General features: G+C 43.7%; 2 protein-coding genes across 12 annotated transcripts in view; both read right to left on the reverse strand.

The window, feature by feature from the left end:
* sardh (sarcosine dehydrogenase) overlaps positions 1-3,524 on the reverse strand; it is a 66,081-nt gene extending 62,557 nt beyond the window's left edge. The window contains exon 1 of one of the 4 annotated variants that reach the window (XM_073052252.1): positions 3,387-3,524. The gene's annotated coding sequence lies outside the window, so the exon portion shown is untranslated. The other 3 variants (XM_073052251.1, XM_073052253.1, XM_073052254.1) reach the window with 3 other exon arrangements.
* A 6,764-nt stretch (positions 3,525-10,288) lies between these two features.
* The window catches only part of vav2 (vav 2 guanine nucleotide exchange factor), a 199,537-nt gene continuing 186,345 nt past the window's right edge, over positions 10,289-23,480 (reverse strand). For 6 of the 8 annotated variants that reach the window (XM_073052261.1, XM_073052259.1, XM_073052255.1 and 3 more), the window contains 8 exons: positions 21,350-21,424; positions 20,291-20,340; positions 19,895-20,014; positions 19,572-19,659; positions 17,707-17,830; positions 15,334-15,423; positions 14,318-14,472; positions 10,289-11,075 (listed from right to left, as the gene is read on the reverse strand). In XM_073052261.1, coding sequence (XP_072908362.1) covers positions 11,028-11,075; positions 14,318-14,472; positions 15,334-15,423; positions 17,707-17,830; positions 19,572-19,659; positions 19,895-20,014; positions 20,291-20,340; positions 21,350-21,424 — 750 coding nt within the window. In that variant the 3' untranslated portion in view covers positions 10,289-11,027. The remainder of the gene's footprint in view (positions 11,076-14,317; positions 14,473-15,333; positions 15,424-17,706; positions 17,831-19,571; positions 19,660-19,894; positions 20,015-20,290; positions 20,341-21,349; positions 21,425-23,480) is intronic. The other 2 variants (XM_073052262.1, XM_073052263.1) reach the window with 1 other exon arrangement.

Below are 23,480 nucleotides of genomic sequence, written 5' to 3' on the forward strand. Positions count from 1 at the left end.
ATGTGGTCTACATGGACTTTAGCAAAGCATTTGACAAGGTCCCTCATGAGAGACTCATCCAGAAAGTCATGAGGCATGGGATAAGTGGAACCTTGGCTGTTTGGATTAAAAAATTGGCTTAAAGGAAGAAAGCAGAGGGTAGTTGTGGAAGGAAAGTATTCTGCCTGGAGGTCGGTGACTAGTGGAGTGCCGCAGGGATCTGTCCTGGGACCCCTGCTATTTGTGATTTTTTTTTTTTTATAAATGACCTGGATGTAGAGGCAGAAGGATGGGTGAGTAAGTTTGCAGATGACACGAAGATTAGAGGAATTGTGGATGGAGCTGTAGGTGGTCGAAGGTTACAAGAGGATATAGACAGGATGCAGAGTTGGGCAGAAAAATGGCAGATGGAGTTCAATCCGGACAAGTGTGAGGTGATGCATTTTGTAAGGACAAACCAGAAGACTGAGTACAGGATTAATGGTCGGTTACTTAAGAGTCTGAATGTACAAAGGGACCTTGGGGTTCAAATCCATACGTCCCTCAAGGTCGCTGCACAGGTTGATAGGGTAGTTAAGAAGGCCTGTGGGTTGCTAGGCTTCATTAACGGGGATTGAATTCAAGAGTAGAGAGGTCATGTTGCAACTCTACAAATCTCTGGTGAGACCGCACTTAACAGTATTGTGTGCAATTCTGGTCACCTCATTATAGGAAGGATGTGGAAGCTATGGGGAGGGTGCAGAGGGGATTTACCAGGATGTTGCCTGGATTGGAGAACAAGTCATATGAAGCAAGGTTAGCAGAGCTGGGACTTTTCTCTTTGGAGCGTAGAAGAATGAGAGGGGACTTGATAGAGGTCTAAGATTATGAGAGGCATAGATAGGGTGGATAGTCAGTACCTGTTTCCCAGGGCACCAATAGCAAACACCACAGGTACAAAATTAAGGGAGGGAAGTTTAGGGGAGACATCAGGGGTAAGTTTTTTTACACAGAGGGTTGTGAGTGCCTGGAATGATTTGCCAGGGATGGTGGTGGAGGCTAAAACATTAAGGGTGTTTAAGAGCCTCTTGGACAGGCACATGGATGAAAGAAAAATGGAGGGTTATGGGGTAGTGTGGGTTTAGTACTTTTTTTAAGGATTATATGGGTCGGCACAACATGGAGGGCTGAAGGGCCTGTACTGTGCCGTAGTGTTCTATGGAAAGCTAGGCAGATTGGGGGGGGGGGGGTGAGGGAGATCTGCAGGGGGTGTTAGAATGAGGAGTGGGATGGAGGGACACGAATGAAGTTGGTGGAATTAGAAGGGGGTGAGGGAAATTGAGTGGGGTTAGGGAGATCGGCAGGGTAGGAAGATTGAGGGGGCTAGAGGAAGATACACAGGAGCTATGGAGATTGAGGTTTGGGGTGGTGAGAGAGATCGGTGGTGAGAGGGAGATGAGAGAGATGGGGGAGAGGGAGATCGGGAGTGTGACTGATGGATGGGGTGAACGGCAGTAAGGTGCAGGAATGGGTCAGAAAATCGAGGGGAGGAGTGTCGGTCTCAGAAACCCTGAGATTTGAGGTGGGAGAGAACGTCCGTATCAGGAACCAGAGAGTATGTGATGGCGCGGTCCCCGAACTAGCAAGGCTGCATCCGAGCGGGAGGGGGTGAATTATGCAGGGTCTGGTCCCCACTACCATTCTCAACGGGGGCAAAGAGTCTCAAATTGGGTATAAATTATAGAACCTTGAAGTTCGTCTGCTCACAGGCAGCCACAAAGCAAGAAACTCGAATGAAACAAGAGAAAATCGGCAGATGCTGGAAATCCAAAGCAACTCACACAAAATGGCGGAGGAACTCAGCAGGTCAGGCAGCATCTATGGAAAAGTACATTTCGGAACGTTTCGGGACGGGACCCTTCAGCAGGAGATTTCTCCCTCCCCTCTCCCCGCCCATTTACTCCCCTCGCATCTTTTTCTCCGGTCCTGCTGAAGGGTCTCGGCCCGAAACGCCGACTGTACCTTTATTCCCATAGATGCTGCCTGTCCTGCTGAGTTCCTCCAACATTTTGTGTGAAACCCGGGAAAAAAAAAGACGGACAGCCAATGTGAAGAGAGAAAAAAACACACATCATGCAAACAATGGAAGAAAGCAACAGCATTCTGGAGTAAGGCGAGTCTATAGCCCCGAAGCCCGTTCGCAGTCTCGCGTTCTCTCCCACACCCAGTGCCATCAGTCCCTGCGAGGCGACACGAACTGCTGTCCGGTCCCGCGGCCGGAGCTTCCCTCCTCTCTCCCGGCTACCCTCTCCTCACCTGCTTTCTAACCAGCACCGGGACCTAACCCCGCCCCGTACGCATCAGCGACTGAACGCAGCTGGGCCCGGGCAGGGAGGGAGGGGGTCGCGCTGGCTGAGTGTCCGGGGGGTGGGGGGGACCTTTGGACCTTTACGACGTAAATCGCGAGGGTCAGCCCCATCCAGAGGTTACTCAACCCGCACTCTACGCAATGCTTTCCCGAGGGGTTACACCCGTTCTCCGTCCTCACTTCTCAAAGCTGGGATTGGTGAACACTCGCGCGGAAAACAAGCCAACACCAACAGTCTTCGATTTATTAAACGCCACATCATCAAGCTTTCAATCGCACGAACTAAAAACAAACACAACGCCACTGAAATTAAGCTAAAGTCGAGCGTACAACGACGGAAAGCCGCAAACTAAAATAAAATCATTCAGAAGATAGAACCTAAACACGGGAGTGTATAGGGTGTCCAAGGGAGGGGTAGCAGCTCTGGTAAAAGGGTTTGTGTCCATTCCGGGGCAGCTCACTCACCTTTGGTCCCCACCGGACACTCGGCTCTCATTTGTGGCTCCAAGTAGCCGTTTGCACGCAACAGCCTGTAGAAGTAACACCGCTTCCACAGGCGGACTAAACCAGGTGAGGGTAGCCGGCGGCTTTACACCCCGGTAAGATGCCAGAACCAGCGTGCGAAGTCGGCTCCAAGCGCAGACCCAGCGGCCAGGAAGGCGGTCCTGCAGCGCTCGTGAGGAGCGAAGGGCAAGACAAGACCCGGGACGTCATGGTCATCCACCGAGGACGAGCGCAGTTTGTACCGAACTTCCGAGGTCGACAGAGTGGGACTGCCCCAGTGCAATGGCTTTTCCACTTAAAAATCTCTCCCGCACAGGTTTGCTGTCACCGTGGGGCAAGACGAACAACCACCGCAAAGCACGGACCAAGTAGTGTTAAATGCCGAATTAAAAGTTGTTCTAAACGGCCGGCTGTCACGTCCCAGGATTGAGATTTGACTGGAATTGGAAACGGGATCTGGGAAGTTAATGGAGTAAAACCCGCCCTTTCGGGGGACTTGCATCTTCTAGCCCATGCCTCTGATCCCGTTGGTGTTCTAGAAGCCCCAGTACAGTACCTCTTTCCTGACTGGGTATTGGCTATTGCAACCACAATCCGAACGCGAGCCGCCACATTTAGTTGATAATTCTGTTTATCTCTCCACGACCGCCGCTTGATCTACTGAAACTTGTTCCCGAAACACGTTTTCAGTATCTGAATAATATTGCTTTCTACGTCAAAGTTCGGCCACTCCCATCGAATGTTTTAATTCTCTGGATGTTCCTGGCTGAGCTTGCGTTTTTTTTTTGGGGGGGGGGGGGGATAAATGCAGTTCTTTCCAGTATTGCTTATATAAATAGGCCAAAATATTAGAATAATATCTATACTGATTCAAATTAATCCCATCAACCAAGAATCCAAAAATGGCTAAAACAACACAGACAAAATGCTGGTGGAACACAGCAGGCCAGGCAGCATCTATAGGGAGAAGCACTGTCGACGTTTCGGGCCGAGATCCTTCGTCAGGACTAATATGGCTAAATATATTTTCAATTTAATAATAGCCAATGCTTATATGAACTGCTTATTGTTTTTTGCTTGTGCTGTGGAACATTGTGGGTATGCTATGTTGGCGCCGGAATGTGTGACAGGCTGCCCACAGCATAGGTCTGCTGGTCATTAGCACAAACGACTCATTTCACTCCATGTCTTGACGCACATGTGATAGATACCAAAGTCTGAATACGAACTCAGTGCGCAGTGAACACGGTGTGGATGCACAGTAGAGTGTTCTAACCGGTATGGAAACATCAAGGCCCAGGAACAGAGACGGTTACAGACACTGGTGGATACTTTCTAGTACTGTACAACAGAGACAAAGCCCTCACCTACCATTGAGTACCTTTACAGGGGAGCGATGAGAAAACCGAGCGCCCACCATCTAGGCTATGCCTCTTTTTGCAACTACTGCCGGGCTGGATGCATAGAAGCCTTACATCCCATATGACATGTTTAGGCACCGTTATTACTCTACAACTATCAGGCTCCGGAACCAGCATAGATAACTTAATTCGTCACTATTCTGAGCTTATTCAAAACCTACAGGCTCAATTTCAAGGACTCTGTACAACTCGTGTTCTCATTATTTTTATTTGCACCATCTGCCTTTTGCACATTGGTTGGTTGTCAGTCTTTGTTTAGGTATAATTTTTCATAAAATTCTACTCTATTTTCTCTGTAAGTGCCTGCAAGAAAATGAGTCTCAGGTTTCCTAATTTGATACGAACTTTGAACTTTTTCACATTTGTATATAGTATATACTTTTTCACTAAAGCCTGAGAGAAAACCTGTATGATCGGTGCAATAATGAAAATTGATAGCTCGAATTTGAAGAGATTTGCTTCGACAAACCTATCTTGTGATTCAACTAAATGCACGGTTGATGTTAAAGATGGAGTTATGAAATTATGTATAGCAAATTGATTTAAATGAGTATCAGCCTTCTGGAAATAAGACTTGTTCACAAATCAACTTCAACAGATCAAAATTTATTATCCAAGTATGTATATGTCACCAAATACTACCCTGAAACTCATTTTCTTGCAGGCATCCACAGTGGAGCAAAGAAATATCATAGAATCAATGAAAAACTACACACAAACAATGACTGACAAGAAACCAATGTGCAAAAGATGGCAAACTGTGCAAAAACAAAAAAAAAATAATAGTAAATAAATAATGAGAACAAGTTGTAGAGTCCTTGAAAGTGAGTCCAACAGATACTGTAAGGCCATCAAAACCAATCATTTTTTGTGGGGCACTCTGTGTACAATTGAAACTACATGGGAAGACAATAGACAAATGTTCATGTCAATTAGTGGTCATTGAAAACTTTAAGGATCAGATTTTTAATGAACATCTCTCATCAGATTGTACAGTGCTGAAGATCATGGAAGAGGAGGAATTGAGATGAATAAGTTGTGATGCCTTGGGCTACACACGAGTTACCAAAGAGGAAGTACTGGCTGTCTGAAAGTGCATTGTGGATAAATCCCTAGGGCCAGACCAAGTGCACCCTCTGACCTTGTGGGAAGCTGGGAAAGAAATGGTGGAGATCCTTCCCGAGGTACTTGCATCATTTTTGTCATGGGTGAAGCTCCAGAAGGCTGGAGGGTGGCTACATTTATAATGTTACTAAGAATGAAGAACAGGGGAACTAAGTACATTCCAGTGAGCCTTACATCAGTGACAGGTTATTCTAGGTATTCCAGCATTTGGATCGACAAGATCTGATTAGAAATAGATAGAAAAATAGAAAACCTGCAGCACAATACAAGCCCCTTGGCCCACAATGCTGTGCTGAATGTGTACTTTAGAAATTACCTAGGGTTACCCATAACCCTCTATTTTCCTAAGCTCCATGTACCTATCTGGGACTCTCTTAAAAGACCCTGTCACATCCACCTCCACCACCATCATCATCGGTGTCCCATTCCACGCATTCACCACTCTCTGCATAAAAAAACTTACCCCTGACATCTCCCCTGTACCTACTTCCAAGCACCTTAAAACTGCCCTCTCGTGCTAGCCAGTTCAGCCCTGGGGAAAAAGCCCCTGACTATCCACACGATCAATGCCTCTCATCATCTTATACACCTCTATCAGGTCACCTCTCATCCTCTGTCACTCCAAAGAAGAGGATGAGTTCACTCAACCTATTCTCATAAGGCATGCTCCCCAATTCAGACAACATTCTTGTAAATCTCCTCTGCATCCTTTCTATGGCTTCCACATCCTTCCTGTAGCAGGATGACCAAAACTGAGCACAGTACTCCAAGTGGGGTTGAGCTGGAACATTACCTCTCGGCTCCTAAACTCAATCCCACAGTTGTTGAAGGCCAATGTTCCGTATACTTTCTCGACCACAGAGTCAACCTGCGCAGCGGCTTTGAATGTCCTATGGTCTGAGTACCCCAAGATCCCTCTGATCATCCACACTACCAAGAGTCTCACCATTGGTGACGGAGTGATGGGCGGTGTGTGCACGCTCAAGAGCCGGTTTCAGTATAATGTTCTGAAGTTTACTTACTGCTAAGTCCACCTTTAAGAAGTTTTTCATGCTTCTGTTCGTGTGCTGTAGAAAGAGAATGTAGCCCATTTCTTTCCACTTCATTCGCTACACCTCGACCCGACGTATTGAGGGTAAAGGTCATTATACTTACTGTTATGCCTTCATAGGGTGAGCTGACGACGGCGGTATATAGGTGGAAAGGGCAAGAAGTGGTGAGGTTAAACGCGGATTATCGGTTATAGAACAGGCTCCTCTAGGTGGGTTTGGAGCACCACCAAGTCCTTTGGATTTTAAGTTAGCGCTTGTAGTATTCAGGCGGTGTGTTAAGGTAAGTTTGTTTATAACAATGTTTACGGTTAAGCATAGTAGGGTATCTAATCCTAGTTTGGGCCTTAACTGTCGTGAGGTCAAAAATTCTGTTTGTATAAAGTTACTTTCGTGAATGATGTTTTTAAACATGAGAGCGTATGACAGCTTAATGGGGTCTTAACTTAGTGGGAGGAGTCAGCAAGTTAATACAAGTAGTGGGGATGATAGGGGGTCAACTCCTAAGTGAAAGTTGGAAAAATCTCAGCCAATTTCCATGTTTCATTTGAATCAGTGTAAGCTAGTTAATTGCGATGAGAAGGCTGTGGGCGATAGAGGTGGTTCATAGTCATTTTTTAGGAGTAAGTCATGAGATTGGGTATAACATAATTGTGGGGATGATGATTTTTAACATTGCAATAGGTTGAGGTTTTTTAATGTGTCTGAGCCGTGGGTGCTAGCTGTAGCCACTAGTAGGTCGAGGCCTGAGCTTGCCTCACAAGCTGAGAATGTTAGTAGGATTGTAGGTATGAGAAGCTTATTGTTATTGATCAAAGAGAAATAGCGATAAACAAGGATATACCTTCGAGGCAAATAAGGGCTGATAAAGAAGAAAACCTGATGTAATAAATAGGATTATTCCGTATCGTAATCCTTTTTGAATGGGTTGGGTGTGGTGGCCTTGCAAGGTTCCTTCTCGAATAATGTCTCGTCGTCATTGAATTATGAAATGGGACTTTCATTGACCAAGAGAGCAAGTGAAGTAATCAAACATAGGCATAGTATTGAGAGGGGAAAGCATGCTCAGTGAAACTGCATGCATGGGGCTTAACACAGATAAGGCAAATGAACTCAAGAGTGTGGGTTGGCTTTAGGTGCTGAGATGTTATAACCATAACAGAAACATGACTGAGAGGAGGACAAGATTGACAGCCGTGTCCCAAAGTAGACATCTTTCAGGTGTGAGAGGCACACAGGGTTGTAATAGGGATAGGTTAGTGGGAGATTTTAATTTCCCTGGTATTAATTGGGCCACCCAGAGTGTTAAGGGTCTGAATAGGGTAGAATTTGGACAATGTGTCCAAGAAACCTTCCTGAGTCAATATATAGAGGGCCCTTCTCAAGAGGACTTCCTCTTAAAGCAGGGCAAGTATCTGAAATGACAATAGTGAGCACTTAGCTCTAGTGACCAGAACCCTATTAGGTTTAAGATAGTGATGGAAAAGGAGCTTTCTAGTCAGTAAACTATTAACCTTTGCTTTAAGTATACCCAACGACTTGGCCTTGCACAGCAATCCATGTCAATGCATTCCACAGATTCACCACACTCTGGCTAAAAAAAATTCCTCTGTTCTGAAGGGATGTCCTTTTATTCCAAGGCTGTCCCCTCCTGGAATGTAAACATTCCCTCCATATCCACTGTATCATAGCCTTTCTATATTCCGCAGATTTCAATGAGATCTTCCCTAATCCTATATTTCGGTGACTACAGGCCCAGAACCATTAAACTCTCCTCATATGTTAACCCTTTCCTCCCTGGGATTATTCCCATAAATCTCCTCTTGACCCTCCAATGCTAGCACTTCCTTCTCTAGATATGGGGCTGAAAATTGCTCACAATACTCTAAACATGGTTTGACCAATGTCTTGGGAAGCCTCTCCATTACCCTTGCTTTTCTATTTTAGTCCTTTTGAAATGAAGGGTAATTTACATTTGCCTTCCTTACTACCAACTCAACCTGCAAGTTAACCTTTAGGAAATCCTGCACTAGGACTCCCAAGTCCCTTTGTACCTCCAGGTTCTGAATTCACTCTGCTTAGAATATATTCCTTTATTTCTTCTATCAAATTATCGAAGTGCATGTCTATAAACTTCAGCACTCTGTATTTCATCTGCCACATCTTTATTCTTTCACACAATCTCTTCACGTCCTTCTGCAGACTCCCTGCTTCAACACTGCCTGTTCCTTCTCCATGAACTTGGCCACAAAACCATCATCCAGATCATTAACATATAACGTAAAAAGTATCAGATCCAGCACGACCCCTAAGTAGCGACAATAATCACCAACAGTCAACCAGAAAAGGTCCCCTGTATTCCCACTCTTTGCCTTTAGCCAGTCAGCCAACCTTCTATGAACGCTAGTTCCTTTCCTGTAAATACCATGGGTTCCTGTATTGTTTAGCAGCCTCATGTGCAGCCCCTTCTCAAAAGTTTTCTGAAAATCCAAATAAACAACATTCACTGACCACCTATTCTGCCTGTCTTCGACTTATTTTATCATGTACTTCCAAATATCCTGACACCTCATCTTTGATACTGGGCTCTAAAATCTTACTAACCACTGAAGTCAGGCTAACCAACATATAAATTCCTTTCTTTTGCTAACCTCCCTCCCTTCTTAAGATCGGAGTGACATTAGAAATTTTTCAGTCTCTAGAACCATCCCTAAGATGTGAGGCATTCTGTTGCAGTCATTAATGAGCTTGCACTTGAAGTACTTGATGTAGTTTTGGTTGCTCTATTATAGAAAAGATCTGGTTATACTGGAAAAATGTAGAGAAGATTTGTGCAGATATTGCTAGGATTGAAAGGCCCAAGTTACAGGGAGAGGTTGGCCAGGATTTCTCCTTATTCCTTGCAACGTAGGAAACTGATAGCTGGCCTTATATAAATGTTTAAGATTATGAGAGACATTGATAAGGTGGATGATAACAGTCTGTTCCTCAAGGTCGGAAGTCCAAAACTAGGGAACGTAGATTTAGGGTGAAAAGGGAAAGATGTAAAACAGACTTGAGGAATACATTTTTCGCACAGAGTGGTGAGTATTATGGAACAAGTTGGCAGAAGAAGTGGTTGAGACAGGTACAACAGTATCAATTAAAAAGTGGCTGGGTAGTTTCCTGGAGGGACGAATCTTGGAGAAATATGGGCCAAACGTAGGAAATTGTGAATAGCTGGGTGGGCAACCAGGCTGGCATCAACTTGTTGGGCCAAAGGGCCTCTATACATGCTGTATTGCTGTACGATTCCATGAACACAAACTGACTCTCCAATGCTCTTGTGCTAAGATGAGGCCACCCTCAGGGTGGAGGAGCAAAAACTTGTATTCTGTTTGGGTACTTGCCAACCTGACGGCATAAATATTGCTTTCTCCTTCCAGTGAACAAATTTCTCCCCCCACCCCTTCTTCCATTCCCCCCTCTGACCTTCCACTTCTTCTCACCTGCCTATCACTTCCTCCTGGGTTGCTTTCTCCTATGGTCCACTCTCCTCTCCAGCCCTTGACCTTCCCCACCCATCTAGCTTCACCTTCTAGCCAACTTCCTTCCCCTCCCCCCCACCTTTTTATTCAGATATCTTCCCCCTTCCTTCTCAGTCCTGCAACATCGACTGTTATTCCTTTCCATGGATGCTGCCTGACCTGCTGAGTTTCTCAAGCATTTTGTGTGTGTTGTTTTGGATTTCCAGCATCTGCAGAATTTCTTGTCTTTGTCATAAACTGACTTTTGTAACTTACCTCACTTTTGACTAGAACTCGAGTGTTATGGTTTTAAATGCTGGAATGTGCCATGACACACATCACAAGAAAAATAGAAAGTTAAAAGAAACAATTGCTTTTATTTGTTGTTTTAAGTTTACATTTACAGTCTGAGTTGTAATCTCTGTCCAGTCAGCTTCTCTGCCCCAGACTCCAGTGACTTGCACTGAAATCCATGTCCTGGTTCGTTTGTACAAGCAGCATACCAGGAATCCGATTATCCCAGTTTCTCTCCAAACCAGCTGCATTCTCTAGGCTAACAGTGCAAAAAAAATTGTACCAATTTACATTTTCAATTCATTCCTAAACAAATTCAGTGATAACTTTAACTAGAATTCCATTCAACCCACAATGAACCCAAATATATACATTGGCAACGGCCTAAAAATGTCCCTTAAAATATTCACATACATTGTGGCATTGGTAAAATAAGTACAATGATTTTAAAAAGGATTCTCACACTAAAAGGCACACATCAATAATACCTCATACATCCTAAAAACTCTCATGTCACATGCAACCCTTTCTCCCAGGAATGCACACAAACATACACACACATTTCCACACAAAGTACACTCATGCCTCTGCACACACTACTGAAAATTATTTGTTCTTTTTCTGTAAAAGGAACTTATATACAACAATTGGATACTATTGGCTATCAGTCTGAAAGTTAGGAAAGGTATCAACAGAAAAAGCAGTAAGGGTCATGAAAAACTTTGCCATCGGCACTCTCTGGGTTTGGACATCAGATGTGCATGCCGTGTTCTTCTGGAATGGGCGATATTGCATCCACCAATCATGGCATTCCTTCCTCATCAACGTACGTTGAGGGAAACCAACCAATCTGTCATTGAGAAAGAAAAAATAAAGTCAAAAAATGCAACCACTAAATACAAACACAAAAAAAGGGTCTTGGCCCGAAATGACAACTGTTCGCTCTTTTCCTAGATGCTGCCTGGCCTGTTGAGTTCCTCCAGCATTTTGTGTGTGTCACTAAGTACAAAATGGATGAGCCAATTACTTCCCGGGCTCCAGATGTATCAATGTCAAAGGACTGTAGGGCCCTGATTATTTCTTTACTCTTCAACAAAAAGTTTGTTTCTTTATTAGCAGTAAAGTTCTAGGGACCATCAGACAAGATCAGAACAATTACATTAGAATGTGTTTACGAGCATACCCTCAGCATTAATGTGTGTGTGTTTAAGGAGGAACTGTTAGTTTCATCCTACAATGATAGCAGGTAAGCATAATCTGGTAAGTCTTTTGAAATTTGCAGGAGTGGCTGAGGAGATGTTGGTATATATAAGAAAAAGAGGGTTACATGGAAGTCCAGTCCAGTCCTGCCCGAAGGGTTTCAGCCCGAAACGTTGACTGTACTATTTTCCATAGATGCTGCCTGACCTGCTGAGTTCCTCCAGCATTTTGGGTGTGTTGCTCGGATTTTCAGCATCTGCTGATTTTCTCTTGTTTGCTACATGGAAGTAAGTGGGAGTACAGGATGATGTCAACTTGGTGGACAGAACAGCCTTCTTTTGGATTGTAAGGAAACATAAATGTGTGAGAAAAATGGGAAATTGCTGAACACTGAAAGAAAGAATTTAATTAAGTCAGATACAAGTACTCCTAAAGATTGATGATTCAGAACCCAAGAATAACATAATGTGCTTTCTCCATTTAAAAAAAAAACTGCTAAGTCTTCAAGGGCTTTTGCAGGCACACAAAATTAATATAATCTGCTCACCAGGACAGAGGTGGATGGAGTAAAGGTTAGGAACGAAGTGAGACACAAGATTCAACAAGTGTCTGTACGAGTGTCACTTATTTAGAATTTGCAGAAATTACTTCAAATGAGGAATTTAAGATTGTGGGCCCAAAACTGGTGGAAAGAAACATTTCAGAGGATATATGAAAATTGGTAATAACGTGTAGGTTATGAGGAAGAGGCAGTTCAATGCTGTGAAGTAATTGTTATTGGAAGAATGAAGGGAAAAAAAGCCTTTAGGGCTGAGACTTTAAATTGATTTGTTTACATGGAGATAAGACGATACAGTAAGCACAGTCCTTGGTTTTGAATCAATAGGCACAGAATGCCAAACTTATCCTATGCTGCACAAAGTACACTGCAGATGCTGTGGTCAAAGCAACACGTACAAACAAGCTGGAGGAACAAGCTCCAGTTGCTTAACCTATGCTGCAATTGACATACTTTTTATATCTTTGTTTGTTCATCATGGGATGAAACGAAGCCAATTAAGATTCAAGGTACATTTATCATCAAATATGCAGGCAGGTACACAACCCTGAGATTCGTCTTCTCACAGGCAGGAAGCAAGAAAATCCATGGAATCCGTTCAAAGAAAAACATCAAACCTGTGACACCCCACCACAAACAGGCAAAAAAAATCTCACAGATGTCAGAAAAAATGAGAGAAAGACAGAATATAAACTACAAAATTGAATGAGTCCAGACATATTCAGTACAGGTCTCTAGTTCAAACTAGCTCTGTGTCGTTCATTGTCCACATGCTGCCCCGATCGTAATCGCCCAAAATAACAACCAGAAACACCTCATACCGTGAACTACACAGTCCAGTCCACATACCGCTTGGAATTTTTCTGCAGATTCACTGGGCGTTAACTGGGACACGTGGCCAGAATTAAGAAAGGCTTGAGTTGTGAAGGTTTGGACCAAGGTCTCCTTATATGCATCCAAATCTCACAGTTATGCGAGGAGCACTGCTTTCCCGCCAATACAAGTCACATGCACACGCCAAACAGTCTCATTCCTGCCAGTCTCACATTGCTTTTGGCAACGTATGGATGTGCGATCTTGCGCTCTTAAACTTTTGTTGGTTTTACCTAAGGTGCAGTGATTTTGTGCTTGAAATATTTAACTATGCCTCCTAAGTGTCCGATGTCAAGTCCTGGGCCATTAGCCAAGCAGCAGAAAACCATTTTAACACTTGAAAAAAAATTGGAAATTATAAACAGTATGGCATCAGGTAAAGGTAACGCAGCTCTGGGACGCTACTGTCAGGAACAGAATCTTGCCTTTAAAATTCTTTTGTTGCTTCACAATGCGCCAACCCATCCTAAACATTTGGACAGCATTCATCCTAACATAACAGTGCGTTTCCTGCCGCCTAACACAACATCGCTGATTCAGCTACTTGACCAAAGTGTGATCCACATTCAAGGTGTTTTTTTTTTTTACAGCGAAGTATCTCTCAGATGCTGCAAGCAACAGACGATTTTGAAAATCCCGGGAGTTTACCAACAGTGAGGGAATGGTGGAAGTCGGAACACTTGGCACAAATGGCGATGGACATGGACCCAAGTTTAGAACGGAGTCAGCATTTCAGTTGTTCCCTGCCATCAACCCTTCTTCCCTACAAGCAAATTTATGCTGAAAAACAAAAAGCTGCCAAACAAACAACCCTCACCATTTATTCAAACCGGTGTCATCTCCTGCTACCGACAGTTCTAAGAGTTCTGTGAGTCTTCCTTCACCCCTTGCTGTGTTTGATATGATCTCAACACCACAACCACTCATCTCCCGGAGCGAACACACCTGCCACTGTCGGTGAGTACCGTACACCCTGCTATGTTAACTTTCTATGATTTATTATGTTGAATATTACCTTAAATTGATGAAATATAATACGAATGTTGCGTTGTGGTACTGCTTTTGTGTCATATTGGTATGAAAATGGGAATAAATTACAGATAAAACATATTCAGGAAGCCCTCTGGAACGCATCCCTATTTTCTCCATTTAAATAATTATTCATATTATGCATCGACTGCGAGGAATGTATCCCCCACATATAACGAGGATAGGGTGTAAATAGGTATTTGCTCTGATTTTCAATGATAACGAGATGGCAAGTCAACAACAGGAGGGGGAAAACACTTGAATGCTTAGAAAGAAAATAATTTTTTAAAGTCTAGAAAGTGAGCAGAGGAGCATTAATGAAGATGAGATATAAAACGCATTAGGAATAAGGAGGGAATGGGATATGGTTTGGTGAATTACATGAAGGCCCATTAGTACCCTGGAATAGGTCCTGTTTCACTGACATTTACCTTGCCATTTGCTTCACCTTTCCACCATCCCTGGTCACCTCCAATCTTGCTGTAGATCTTCACTGTGTCTCCTTCTCGCAGAGAGAGCTCTCGCATGTCACGGGCTGCAAATTTATATCGTGCTATTGCCATGCCAATGGGTCGAGGACTGAACACTGCCCGGAGACATAAACTAAGCTTCAGCAAAGGTTATCAAGGAGCTAGGCAAACTAGCAAGCAACCAAAATGCAATCCTCATCACTGGGATCTTCAAACTATTTGTTGTAGAGTCTTAGAAAAATACAGCACAGAAGCAAGCCCTTTGGCCCATCTAATCCATGCTAAACTGCACCCGGACCATAACCCTTACTATCCATGCACCTATCCAAGCTCCTCTTAAATGTTGAAATCAAGCTCGCACGCATCACTTATGCTGGCAGCTCGTTCCACACACTCACGACCCTCTGAGTGAAGAAGTTTCCCCTCATGTTCCCCTTAAACATTTCACCTTTCACCTTTAACCCATAACCTCTGGTTGTAGTCCCACACAACCTCAGTGAAAAGGAGCAAGAACTTATTTTCTCATGCAAGAACTTATTGTTCCTGGCAACCACTGTTGTTGAGTTCAGCCAAGGTTCACCAAGAAAGAGAATGGCAGCACATCACAGTCACTAATTAAAGCGCTTTTTGAGAAGCATGCTGCTGACTGAATTGCACTCTCCTTGTTATTGCGAGAGTGACTACAGAAAGTACTTTTGGATAATTTAAGATTCTGTATAAGTACCTTACAAAGGATATCTCTTTATTGCTCAGGCAATATTGACATTGCTTGAGAACTTATCTCACACATGGAACAAATTTGCTGTCAAACCTGAAGAGTAAATTTTGGTTAGTGCAGAGGGAGCTTTCCTCTCTAATCTGACATTGGCTCAAGGTTTCTGGCTTTGCCAGTGATAGTGATACTTTTAACGCAGACACATGTGCTTGTCTCATGGGTTTTGGCAGTGAGTCAGAGATGTTAGTAAAGGGAGCTGTACCTGACCAGAAAGGAGTAGAATTCTGAGAGCCAACACTGAAGCCCTGAGGACTAAGGAAAGCAAAGTTGTGGGAAGAGGAGGAGGAAGAGGCTGTAGAAGGTTAGAAAGAGAGGATCAGTCAGTACATGAACAAGAAACAGAAGAATCATTTATAACAGCTTCCTGAACAAAAAAAAATGTTTAAAGCAATTTTTAGAAATTAAACCTTCCCTAAAATAGCACCTGGATTTGATTAAATTGGCTGCAATGTTTGCTACTGAACTTCAGCAAATTCACTGCCTCACCATGAAGAAAGACAAAGGCTCCTTTGATCTCTCCATGAAGAAACAGAGAGAGAAACAAGCTTCTCATACAAAAGAGAAGACCAGGCTTTTGTGAGTTCTGACAGAAAACTATCTTCTTTAGGGTGCCTGGACTGGCTCCAGCTAAAAATAGGGTCATAGAGCATTACAGCACAGACAGGCCCTTCAGCCCATCTGGTGCATGCCTGAAGTGTAGCATAAAATGGGTAAAACTATTACAACACTCTATTGAAATACAGTGCCGTGTAAAAGTACTCGGCCCTCAACCCTTTGTTCATATAAATGAGCGTTACAACCAGGGATTCTGATCACTTTCACAGAGTTTTTATTTGTGAATCATATGCTCCTTTCTCACAGTAGAGACCCAGGAAAGTTGTAAAACATGAAAAACTAAACAAAACAAAAACTGACACGTCAGTAGTTCAAAATTATTCATCCCCTTTTGCTTAGTTCTTAGTTGAACCACCTCTCGCAGCTATTACAGCTGGTAAGCTTTATGGGCAAGTCTCTATCCACTTTGCACAAAGTGATGGAGCAGATTAGCACATTCCTCCCTGTAGAATTGCTCAAGCTGTGCCAGCCTAGTTGAGGAGTGGCGGTGGACAGAAATATTGAGGGTTTGCCAGAGATGTTCAATGAGGTTAAGGTCAGGACTCTGACTGGGCCACTTGAGGACTTTCTTCATTTAAAGCCACTCCATGGTTGCTCTGGCAGTGTGCTTTGGGTTGTTGTCCTGCTGAATTCCTCCCCAGTTTAACCTTTATGGCAGGAGCTAGCAGGTTTTTATCCAACGTCTCTCTGTATTTGGCAGCATTTATCTTCTTCTCAGTTCTGACCAGATTTTCAGTCCCTGCTGCTGAAAGGCATCCCCATAACACGATGCTACCTCACCATACTTTACAGTTGGGATGGTGTTACCTGGCTGAAGACTTATGCCATACAAACCGCTTAGTGTTGAGGCCAAAACGTTCCACTTTGTCTCATCCGATCACAAGCCCTTCTTCCACATCTTCATGTTATCTTTTAAGTGACACTTTGCAAAGTTATTACGGACAAGGATATGCTTTTTCTTAGCCAGGGCTTCTTCCTCTTCCATAAATACCTTTTTTGTGCGAGGCCTTAGAGATTGTGGAGCCATGAAATTCATCTTCAGTTGTAGCCACTGAATTCTGCAGCTCACTCAGAGTGACTGTTGGAGTCTCAGTAGTCTCTCTTACAAGTATCATTCTTCTCTGGCAACTAAGTTCAAGAGGCAATGCGGCTATGGTTTCATATTTTTTCCACTTTTTCACGACGGTCTGTACTGAGCTCCAAGGTATGCTCAGTGTCTTTGAGATGGTCTTGTACCCTTCCCCAGATTTATGCTTCTCTATTATCATTTCCCTGACTTGTCTTGAATGCTCTTTTGCCTTAATTTTGGTTTGATCTGCTGAAAATCTACCATACTGTTGGACCTTACAGAGAGAGGGGGTATTTATTCTTATGAATTTATTGAAAACAATTGAACCTCCAATTTTCTACATCAACAAATTGGGTGTGTCTGTAAGGTAATATATTGCAGCTGAGGAAAGTTAGTGTAATAATTACAAAGGGAATGAACACTTCTTCAGCCTCAATTTTGGCTTTTAATTTTTAGTAAATAGTTGATGGGCATTTTTTCTTTTGATTTGACGTGATGCGCAATGTTTTGTTGATGAACTCAAAAATCCTACTTTAAATATATTTTAAATTTAGAAAATGAGACTGTAAAATGTGTGAATAGTTGTGGGGGCTAAATACTTTTCCAAGGCACTGTAGATTTTCATTTAATTAGTACGGAATCTAATATTCATAATCACTGACTCACTGATGCCCCTGTCCCTTACCTGCCCTGTTGATATCTAATATTTGTGTGACACTTATTACCCTAACAAATTACATATCTATCCCCTCTTATATTTACATAATACCTCACATAATTCACTCCCTCCCATCATTTACTTGAACTCGTAGGTAATTTATTTACCCCCACTTTATAATTTTAGGGAACTGACTGGCAGATTAATTCATTTCCCACCAATCATCTAGTTACCATGTGTCCGTGAGTTTGAACGCTGAACAGTCTTATCCCGTTGTTTGTATGGAAAGCGTAATGCCGTATCCAGCTGCTTGAAGCTCTCTTTCAGTGAGTGTGTCTGGTAATATTCTACCAGCTCCTGCAATTAGATAATTTGCATGCTTTAGTATTCAATAACCTGCCTCCTCAAGGACAGCTTACAGTAACACTATCTCTCCCAGTGCCCAGTTCCTTTCTCAGGTCCCCTGGTGCTCTTTACTCTGCTTGGCATCATCTCCAAATCATGACAGGGTAACAGAACACACTGAGAATCAGAAAACCACTGTGTTGCAGATTGAAAGGCAACTAATGAAGAATTATATCAAGATAAGAACAGAGATGGGCTCTTTGACACCTCTGGCCTGTTTCAATGGAATCACATTGATCAGTGACTACAGGTAGTCCCCGGGTTACGTATGAGCTCTGTTCCTGAGTCCGTCTTGAAGCCGAATTTGTACGTACGTCGGAACAAGTACATCCGGTATTATTTAGCATCAGTTAGTCAAATATTTGTCTTAATATATAGTATATATTTTACCTTTCTATGCATATAAAACACTTAAGAAACATATGTATTCCAATAATTAAACCACTGCGTTGCTTAGTAATAATTGTAGCTTTCATCGGGGCAGGGCCTTTCACATGCTCCATTATTCTCACTTTATCCGTTATCCTTTAAAATTGTTCCGATCGTTGACCAACTGTAGCCTAACGCTTTTCCAATGACTGATGGCATTTCATCTCTTTCCAAACGCTTTATTATTTCCACTTTATTTTCAATCGTGATCACTTCCCGTCAACGGAACAGAAACACTGCGGGCGGCGGGTCCTGACCTGCACTAGCTCCCGAGGTCTGCTGGGTCCTAAGGACCACTGCATTGAATTCCCTGGGTCCTAACGACCACTGCACTGAAACAGGCTAAATGGGACAAGTGGGGGCTGTGCTGGGTTGGGGTATTTGATCCTCCACAATTTTAAACTGGATTAAACTGGAGGTGACAGTGTTTTCTTTTTACGAGGTCGAGTTGCGAGCTCGACATCAACCCACCACGGATGATACGGGAGTCACTGGATTGACATCAACCCGGCACGGGAGTCGTCTGTCACTGGATCCAACCTCCATTCTCGAGCCTGGCGCTGATCTCACTGCGCCACCAGCCGACCGGAACGGGAGGGGGGGGGGGGGGGGGGGGGCTAGTCAGGGTGAATCTTACTAAGACAAATTTAAGCCAAGTACAAAGTTAAACACTCAACAGTGTCAACAGCAACGACTTAAAATGGCGCACGCCGTTCTCCTTCCTTGGTTCATAAGTGTGAGTTGTCCGTAAATCGGACGTTAGTAACTCGGGGACTACCTGTATATATGTTTTCTCCATATCCCTTAATACTTACCTTACTCAAAAACTGCTCTATTCAGTAATAAATGTACCAATCAATTACCACTTTGAAAAGACAGATACAAATTTATTTTATTAATTTGGCATATCTCCTCTCCCAGTGGAATCCCAGAACCATCCCCTAACCTACACAATGAGACCCCAAACTTCACCTGAGAACCATTGGAGCTACATTAGCACCTCAAAACCCTTTCCCAATAGTAGAAAAAAATGTTCATTAAGACTCGTATATCAGTCACTCTTGAGGTACCATCTAGTCCTGTATGGAACTGAACGTGGAAAATAAAGATTCAAAACTCTTAAGTAATGGCAGTAGCAGGATATAATGTGAAGCTCAGCTGTGTTCATTCCAGTGAAGCATACATGAGAAGTTGGTAGCATGTGCTGTTTGGCTATACATTAAGGTCTGGGTAATACAGGAATGAAAGATGACAGGGAACATACCAGGAGACTTTCAAACTTCTTGGCCTCAGTGATGTGGATCCAGTTGTCCTTCTCTACAACTTTAATGTGTTTCACCTCATCATTAAACCTAAGGAGAGAAGCTGTTATTATCCGGTATCACAACAAGCAACAGACCACAATAAGGAAATAAAAAAATCTGCAAATCTACATACATCACATTGAGTATTAGGAGGTTATAAAGATCTTAGAAAGGCCACCTAAGACCAGACACCAGCTGAGATTAGATCAGTTAATCTTAGGTGCATATCCTTCACATGTCAAGCCTTTGCAAACAACAAAAAAAAAGTACGTTCATTACCAACCTGATACTAATTGCAAACCTCTCGGCCTCCGCTGCTGTCCGCTCACGAATAAGATACGTCCCGCTAACATGTGATTTTAGGAGGTTATCGGCCTGACCTCGCTCAAGGTTACCTGCAAACCTAGAGAGAGAGAGAAGGAATTCTGGAGACTGCAACTCATTAAAGAGCTCCTCAAATATACATTGGCGCAATACCCTGTCAGCCTGGTTTAACCTAAGAGCGTCAGAAGGACTATTTAGAGTGAAGCTGGTATCTCACTCATGGTATAACACTTCTGGAATTGTTCAATGGTGCAGTGCTGAGAGAACTTTACTCTGTATCCAGTATTTTTGTTCTAACCCATACCATATTTGTCATGGGTGAGTTTAATGGGTCAGTGCACTATCAGTGACTTACCAAGGGTATGTGCTGTAGTCAAGGTCTTTTGCAGGTGCTTTGATAACATGCTGAAAGGAAAAATAAGCATCAATTGTTTTTCTTTGTTAATTTACTTAGAAATACAGCACAGTCACAGACTCTTCACTGAACGAGCCTCTGTGGCTCCGTTACACTCATGTGACCGATTAACCTCACAACTCTTTTGAACGTGGAGGAAACCCACATAGCCACAAAGTGAACCCACAAACTCCAGTGGCGGACTTGAACGGCAGTCTCAGGCGGTGCACTAACCACTATGCTATTGTGCACCCCCCCCCCACCCCCACAATTCTATCGGACATTTGATTAAATGAGAAGACTTCTCACAACTGCACAGTGGCTGGGTTTGGGAATCCATCACAAAAACCTCGTCACGTTTACAGCACAAGAAGTCATTGACGCTGGTGCACTTGCACAATATTGGGTCAAGTTTTCTGACCCTAACACCAGAGAGCAATTGTAAGTCATGAAAGAGGTCAGTGATCCAATGTGGCACAAAATCCCACAGAGAGAGTCAATCTTTCCAGTGAGATCTGAGCTCCACAAAGCTCTAACAATCCCCTCAACGGTATTAATTAACCCCACAAAGTAGCAGCAACTTTTCTAGTGTAATTCTGGCCACCAAATCAGAGTATCCCAATTTCATCCAAGTTTTCCTACTTTATCTGAACCAGTCAATCAAGACAACTTCTTTACAATACCTAAAATCTTGCTGTTTTCTATAATTAATTGCATATGTCACAATCCACCCATGAGCATGTTCGGTATCTATAACCCCTTGGCTGACACTATTCCTTATTTCCTTCCTTTGAAGTTTCCTATCAACCATTCATTTGACAAGTTTGTCCCGTCCCACTGCATCCAACTGTTCAACATGGATGAAAGACTGGGAAGATGCTCAAAGTTTGATATCATGACTGACCCAGTCATAGAAAAGTACAGCACAGAAACAGGCCGTCTGGCCCATTGAGTTCATCCTGAACCATCCAGACGACAATACACATTTCACGTATCTGTTGCTTCATTTTTAATACTTACTCGGCAGTCAACTGGACAAGGCTTCACAGATGAGCTTGGAAAATAACCAGATCGTTTGGTCTGTAATACCCTCCCCTAGAACAAACAGAGGGTTATACTGTAAGTCTTTAGTATTGGTGATTCACAGTGAAAAGGGCAATACAGCAGAGATACCACAGCTGGACAAGCGCCATTATATAAACCAAGTGCCACCCACTCATCCCAGCATACCACCCTTTCCCAACATGGCACACAGTGCCCATTCCAGCCCCACTCTAACCTGGCACGTTAATCATCCAATCCTTCCCCATCTTCTGTACCAGAGCATTGTCCTCAAACATGCCCACCCTCAGGCTAGCCAAATGAGAACTGGCACAGCCCCCACCCCCTCGTCCCAATCCAACCTAACATATTAACCCCTTCCTCTTGAACCCTGGCACCTTGCCCAGCTACTCCTCCCCCATGCTCCTGGGCACAGCGCGCGGAGCACAGGAACAAAGGGCATTTAGATCCTCAAGCCTGATGCACCCTGAGTGAACTAGAGAATTAAATCAACTTGACTCTGCGCATATAGGTTAAAATAGAAGTGAAGCCTAGACAAATCAACACAATATGAAATGAGCACCGTAACTGTAGTAAATCAAGTGGTAGCAAATATATGAGAGGAATGACTCAATAAAAAGGACTGCAAGCCAAAGGGTGGCAATACACAGTGGCCACGTTATTAGATACAGGAGTGGAACCCAGTGTGGCCTTCTGATGCTATAACCCATCCACTTCAAGGTTTGACGTGTTGCGCATTCAGAGAAGTTCTTCTGCACACCACTGCATTAATGCATGGTTATCTGAATTACGGTCACCTTCCTGCCAGGCCATTCCCCCGACCTCTCTCATTGTTTTTGCCCACAGAACTGCCATTCACTGGGTGTCTTTTGCTTCTCGCTCAGTTCCGGAGACTGTTGTGCGTGAAAAGGAAATGGAATATATTTCGGTTTAACACAACCTTGCCTCACCACTATCATTAATCTGAAACCAGTCAGGATCTCCACCACTGACTTGCTCAGTATTTCCAGCTCTTTGTTTCATTTCAGGAAACAAGTTTGTGAAGAGTGAGATGGGACCCTGAAGGAAGAGACTGTCAGTTCATAAATGAAGGTGGCAATGTTTCCCATTGGCATTCAGTGCTGAGAAGACTATGATGAGAAGTCCTGAAGGAATTTCAGTTTAGTTATTGATGCACAACAGCTGGATTGTACAATCCTCCAGAACCGATCTCCTCCCTCCCTTAATAGCTCAGTCCGAACCCTAGTGTAGACAAGGACATTTGATAGGTATCTGAACTCTGTTTCAAGACACTATGGGTGGGACAAAATGCCAGTGACCTTCAGCCTCTGCCTCTTGAACTGAGCCAGCTGGACGTGGTAGCACAGGGTCAGAGAACAGGCGAGTTTCAATGAATCACTTTGGTTTCGTCTTAATGACTTTGGTCAGTCTTGCCTGACAATAACTGAGAAGGCAGAGACTGTGGAGCTCTGAGCGCTTGCACAGAGGGGGTGGGGGGGGCAGTATTTGGGTTGTACTTGCATCTAGCCTGTGAGGAAAGGGGGGGTGGCAGGGGATGGAGAGGGGGGTGGGAGGGGACAGGAAAGGGGTGAGTGGTCCTCACCACTGAGGCTGAAACTGGAATCCTGTGCGACTGGGAGTCTGGCAGCATGGAAGCAGAACATCCACACTGACTGGTGAACACCCACCCGTAGATACTCTGCCTATTCTCCACCTCAGCACAACCCCGACATTAAATGGACATGTCATGGGTCTAGCAGAATCTTTACTCCACTGAGTAAGACCGAGTCAGCATGGGTTTGACGAGACCTACTCTCCAAACTGCAGTTGTCTGATGTCACTGTTTTTGATCGAGGAATACACTTGTTCTACTGCAGACCTTTAACACATCTCCACTCTCTGGAACACCTCGACCATCTTCCCTTCATCTCCCAGCAGCCCCACAACATGGTGACTTGTCTTCTTTAGTCCAGAAACTCCCTGTTCCGCAGCACAATTTCTGCCCAATGTATTATGCTCTGGGTTAAAACGGCGACCGAAGCTCTGCTTGCTAGCCTCAGCACAGACATTTTGGTGTGCGCTTTGCTCT

This window comes from Hemitrygon akajei, chromosome 7, assembly GCF_048418815.1.
Source record: "Hemitrygon akajei chromosome 7, sHemAka1.3, whole genome shotgun sequence".
Taxonomy (NCBI): Eukaryota; Metazoa; Chordata; class Chondrichthyes; order Myliobatiformes; family Dasyatidae; genus Hemitrygon; species Hemitrygon akajei.